Raw genomic sequence first — 6,000 nt, 5'->3', positions numbered from 1 at the left:
GTTAGGTGATGACATCCAGAGACTAAAAAAGGTCAATTAGCTCTTGTTCGCCTGACCTCGGTGCTTAACAGCTTTTCACATCTTCTCAAATCCCCAAAAAGGTCTGTTTGGCTCATGTCAGTGGAGCGTTTAGCATAGTAAAATACAACTGAGTGGGCAGATATTTGCATTTCTGCTGTTCTGTACTACCTTCAATGGAAGAATGCATCCTGGTCTAGAGGCTTTAAGCTTTTTGCATTGTTTAATCTCACCAAATACCTGCATGTAACATCTAAGGCAATCTGCAAAAGCGCAGTTTACGAGTTAAGGTGAACACATAAGCCTTTCACTTTATTTTCTCATGAAGGCAAGTAATTGCAAGAGTCGGGGTAAATTCCACTGGATTAACTTCATTATGCTCTGCGTGTGAGGCCTACAAACTAAATCTGACTTTATTTCCTCCAAATGCCTGCTAACATAATCCCTTTCATATTGTCCTTCATCAGATAAAAACTTCTAGGTACCTAACATCACGCATTTCCTCTAAATCATTCCTCTGATTCCTCCAATTAAAAAACAGAAACAAAACCATCTCCAGTTTTTGCAATTGGTTATAATTTTACTTTCTTTGCATTTCTCCCATACTTCATCATTTGCTGGCACTTTTTTATGAGCGTTTGACATTTTATTTTGATCATCCAGGAAGTTGACCATGATCAGCTGTCTGGTTAAAAGTGTTTATTAGTCTTTCATTTATTTTGTTCTTAATAATTCTTTTTACAAATCCTGAAACAGGCACGTACGCATCCTCAGCTCAAACACATTACACAACAGCAGTCCCCCCTTTTATTTTATTATAATTTTGGTTGGTTTCTCTCTTCTATTTACTTTTCCCTTTTTTCCCAGCTTTACTCAATTCAAGCCTACTGAAGTCTTGGGTGGGCTGGTGTGCGTGTGACAGTGGATGTAAGGGTTCTACTTGGCCTGGCTTGTGGGTGAGAGAGGCCCGAGTCCTCGCAGTAATTGGTCAAAAAAGAAAAAGAAATCCCTTTGAGGTGCACAAGGATCAAGCTCCCTCCTTTGTACAGATTGGTATACAGAGTGTTGCCTTGAACAGGTCAGCCTCCTCCTGATGTAGTTTTTCTATACGGCTGGGAATACCAAGTTGATCTGTGAGCAACCACAACCGTTAAAGTTGTGCCGGCACCGTGCAAGTGTTTTTTCCACATCGCAGCACAGTAAAAGTGCTTGAGCTGTGCTGGTCACCAACCACAGTAAAAGCGTCACCTCAAAGCTCATTGTGGCTGCTTACACTATACCTCTCCAAACATGCCCTCATCTTATAGAATAAACGGAGGGGATGCCTATGAAAAACACAAGGTTGTCCCCAGAATAAATCATTTCGAAATAAATTATTTAATTAAAAATATATTTAATAGAAACCTTTGAAATAACTCACACATAAAGCCAACGCTTTTTGAATGTTTGATATGCCCCCTATGCATCCTGCTCAGTGCTCTGAACTCTCTGAACTACTCAAAGTGTGCACCCTTTCCTCCTCCTCCTTCTCCTCCTCCTCCTTCTCCTCCTCCTCATACTAACATCTAACGCCTCCTGCAGCTCCTCCGCTCCTCCCTGAAGGTTGTCCGTCTCGTCCAGTTTCTGCTCCAGCTGGTCCAGGAAGGCGTTCTCCTGCTCGAGGTAGGAGAGCAACTCACACCAACACGCCCACACCTCCTGCAAGAGGCCCACAAAGGAAAGAAAGAGACAGGAAATTGAAAATGATGAGTAATTGGACTGATAAAACTGAGAGAAGAAGAAGAAGAAGAAGAAGGGGGAAGGAAAAGGGGCTAGGTGAGAAAGATGAGGACAGGTGGCAGCAGACGACTATCCTTTCCATCTCAACCGTCTTGCGGTGTTGTCTGAGTATTCAGCATTGGCGCAGGCCATCATATCAACATCTGTTCAACATCAACATGTTTGATGAGTTTGTTTTCATCTGCAAATTAGCAACAGTTGCCTCTGTCTGGCTGAAGCGATTGAACTGGCTCCCTAGATGTAAAATGAAGCTAAATCGGGGAAAAAGAAGAAGTCTTCAGAGCAAGATTTCACACAAACAAGCAATTTAAAAAGGTACTCGACAAAACAGAAACGGACCCACTGAAGACAGTTGTTGGTGGCAGCATGTAGTTTATAGCATCAACATGTTTTTAAAAACAGCTTTTCAAAATGCCAAGAGACACTCTTCCTTTGTGGAACAAAGAGACACCTGCTGTCAGGTCCTGTCTCATGGCAAGAGGAAGCAAAAGTCACTCCTTGATCTAAAATATAGTTTGAGGCTGTCGAGGATTCCTCTGCACACAGGGCCACGTCTGAATGTCAGCCTTTTTTCTACATTTCAGCACAGACATCGGTCAATAAACATTACAGAGAGTGTAAAAAGACACAATTTGTGTGAGTTGCCAGAGGTAGCACACACACACACAGCTCTCAACATCCATCACTGACTGAAAGCCCTTTTAACTTTTAATGTGAATAACCTCTACTGCATGAATCATGTTTTTGTTTTTCATCCTATTTTTGGTAAGATGCCCCCCCACATCCCTCGTTTCTTCAATATTTAAGTATTTCTGTCAAATGAATTCTACGAAACCTCTGCCTTCATTCCTGCTGTTTCATTCGGAGTGAAACCTTAGGAAGCTGTTGTTTTTCGTTGTGAAACAGAGATAGACACTAAAGGTGTCAAACTGATCTGATCCTTTTCTTGCCCTGTGTCACATATGCCTTCTGAGAGTGTGTTCCCGGCAAAAGACTGCATTGGGATTGGGATCCTGCAGGAGCCAAAGCAAATCTCACAGGAGCAAGCGGTTTTGACTTTCCTGCGGGCGGGTCAAAAAATAAACTGTGGGTCCCGGGATTTAGCTTGGATGGAAGGAGACAGAGTCAATAAATGAAGTTGAAAAGAAGATTAAAGCGTACATTACATACATAGTGCGGGCACAAATGGTCAGAGTGAGGGTGTAAATGAGAGTGTGTGAGGGTGAAAAAGACTGCAGATTAAACTAATTTTAATGAATCTCCTCCTGAGCTTAATCAGAGCTGTCAGGACATTTTTATCTTGATGCAATGCCATTTCTTTTGGAGAATCAATATGTTTTGTTTTGCAAAAGTTTATTATTTTTCTGACAGTTTTGTCACACAGTATTTGCAGTAGGGACATCTAATCGTTAAAGTAAATAACAACAAAATAATGGCAACAGCTAGTAATAATGAAAGCACATTTCACTGTCCTATAAGCTGCTGTGGGTGTTGCCTCATTGCACAGATTTTTTACTTATCACTATGCATGGACAATGTTTTCAATGTTTTATGAAACGGAACTTCAAAAAGCATCAAAAATCTAATTTCAGAGTCAGTTTTCCCAAATTATAAAAAAATACATTTTCTCACTTTCCTTGAAGCAAAACACACTCCCTGGACCTTTCTACTGAAGAACTGATCCCCTACATTATTATTTATACGTATTTTTTTTCTGCTTGTATCTTTATCTTTTAATCACCTTATTTCTCAATAAACCTCCTGCTTCAACATTAAACATTAAAACACAACAAAAAATAACATAACAAAATTAACTTGTTTTTCAAAGAAAAGTGCCTGAAACGGTGCTGCTTGGCTAACCTCGCTCCACCTCAGCTCATCTATAATATACTGTTATACACCCTCTGAAAACACACACACACACACACACACACACACACACACACAACATACCCTCCAGAACTGGGACTGATGTATGTGAGCACTGCAGCCTCGGCCTTGACACAACATGTAAGGGCGTTTTCACCTTGGGCACACACACACTCCCACTTTAGACATTTCAAGTGCGTTTTGTCTTTACCCAAGCACGCCAAGGTCGTCCAATTAACATTACGGAATGATCACAGAGAAAAAAGAAATAGGACACAGATAAAGTTCACACCTCCAGAGTTTTACATTTCCCATCCAGCCGGCTGCACAGGCGCTGGTAGTTGGCCGTCAACACGTCCAATTCAGACCGCAAGGCATCGTGGGCCGTGGGTGGAGCCTTGGCGATGAAACTGTTCACGCTGTCAGTCAAGAGTTTGACCTTTAGCTCCTTGGAGTGGACCTCCTCCTGGGCCCTCTGATAGAGAGACAGAGAATGAGAGAAGTTAATAACCCCGCCTTCACTCAAATTAAATGTGTGCATTTATAGAGTATGCAAGTAAAGGAAGTGAAAATATTTTTTTTGCTTATGTTAAATAAGAGTAGTGAGGCTCTAATCTAACAGGACTAACTGACAAATACAAAGTGGATGGCGAGATGCAATTAGAAGCAAATTCGCCCGGGGCGGAGCGAATCGGCGCGTCCATCCACGTGACTTATCCCAGTCTTTCTGAATCTGCTTCATAAACACACATAGACAAGAGGAAAAAGGAGATAGACTGGAGGGAAATAACATAAATAACTGTACATTTGGTTCAATATAAATTTAGCTGCCCAGCGGTCACATGTGAGGCTTCACTTTCAGTCTGAACACACTAGCCATGCTAGCAGCTCTGTGAGGCTGTACATGGGCACAGCTGTGTTTGGTTTACTCTGTCAGCTGGTGTGCTAGTATACTAACATTTCTCTACAACAGAGGTGGAGAGTGCAAAGTTGGCATGCACCTGTACCCGGAAAATTGGCCAGGTTGAAATATACCATCATTTTCCTGTAACTTTTGAATGATTTCTGCAGAGCTTTAACACAAGTGCAGACACCAAGTGCAGATTTCCAGAGTCGACTGCTCACAATATTCTCAATCTTGCAAAGTAGAGAAGTCTGTTTCTGTTGTGTCGGCTCATTTCCTTGTGAGAATATGCAAAGGTACAAAATGTTTTGCTGTATAATCAGCAGGAAGTCACATGTGAAAGAATAAAAAAGGGTGGTTGACTAAAATGTGTCACAAAATGGAAGCAGACAGAGTAGGAAATGCAGATGAGATGTGCAGTCTGTTTGTTACAGTATTTTCTTTTTTAGTATGTAATTTTGTTGATTGGATGGAGACTTTAGAGGGAAAATACACTTTTTGGAGCTAGCTTTTGAAGTTTGACAAACTGGAACTTGTTCCATGTTGTTAAGATTTCTGTAAATTTCCAACACCTGAAAGCTATCTATTGTCAGCACAAACTGTGGCTAAAAAACTGCAATAAAACCAGTATTGGACCTTGAGTTCAGTTGATTTAGTTTGTGTGCATTAACAAGCCGTTTTTATATCAACTAAACCCTTAAAAGTCATCTGAACAGTGAAAGAAAAGAGAGACAGATGGCGAGACATAAAGCAAGAGAAGGAAGGAATATAGAAAGAGAGTGAGGGCTTAATGGATGGAGGGATGGATGCGCGAACAAATGAATCAATGTATCTTCTGTTGACAAAGCCACAGAGTGTGAAGAGACAGAGAGAGACGAAGTGAACAAGTAAGCCAACGAATCAATGAATGAAGGAGTGTAGCTAATACTTTCCCAAACGAGGGAGGGAGGGAGCAGGAGACGAGGGGGGATTAGGAGAAGAAACGAGTGAACAGATTCACGAATGGAGTTTCCTTTAAGCTTGGAGCAGAAAGGGGGAGCAGGGGAAAGAAAGAGGAGGTGAAAGGAAGGAGGGAGGAGGAGGAGATTAGCAAGAGCAAGCAGAGTGAAATCAATTTTTAATTTTCAACTCGACTCTCGAGTAAACTTTTTCCAGGGGAGGAGGGGTGAAGGGAAGGGGACTACCACTGCCAAGGCTTTTGGGTAAATCAACGCAAATGGTGCCATAAATTTACATCACAAATACATCGCATTAAAATTATGAAAGGTAAAAAGAGAATAGGGGAATCGATGCAGTTTGATACAAAATTGAGGAATGGCAGGAATGAGAGTGGAAGGGGGAGGGCGGGGGTTTGAAAAAGAGACACAAAGCTGTGAGTGAGGGTACGGGAAGAAGATAAAGACAGATGGAAAGAAAGAAAGAAAGAAAGA

General features: G+C 41.5%; 1 protein-coding gene across 8 annotated transcripts in view; it reads right to left on the bottom strand.

Moving 5' to 3' along the window:
* dmd (dystrophin) overlaps positions 1–6,000 on the bottom strand; it is a gene marked incomplete at its 5' end in the record, with an annotated part of 195,686 nt that overhangs the window by 99,355 nt on the left and 90,331 nt on the right. For all 8 annotated transcript variants that reach the window (XM_035677552.1, XM_035677560.1, XM_035677555.1 and 5 more), the window contains 2 exon segments: positions 1,582–1,716; positions 3,959–4,141. In XM_035677552.1, the coding sequence (XP_035533445.1) occupies positions 1,582–1,716; positions 3,959–4,141 (318 nt within the window).

This window comes from Morone saxatilis, unplaced genomic scaffold (genome assembly GCF_004916995.1).
Source record: "Morone saxatilis isolate NCDOM2014 unplaced genomic scaffold, NCSU_SB_2.0 Contig6, whole genome shotgun sequence".
In the NCBI taxonomy this organism is placed as follows: Eukaryota; Metazoa; Chordata; class Actinopteri; family Moronidae; genus Morone; species Morone saxatilis.
The sequence above is the reverse complement of the archived record's forward strand: the minus strand, read 5'-3'. Positions and strand labels throughout refer to the sequence as shown.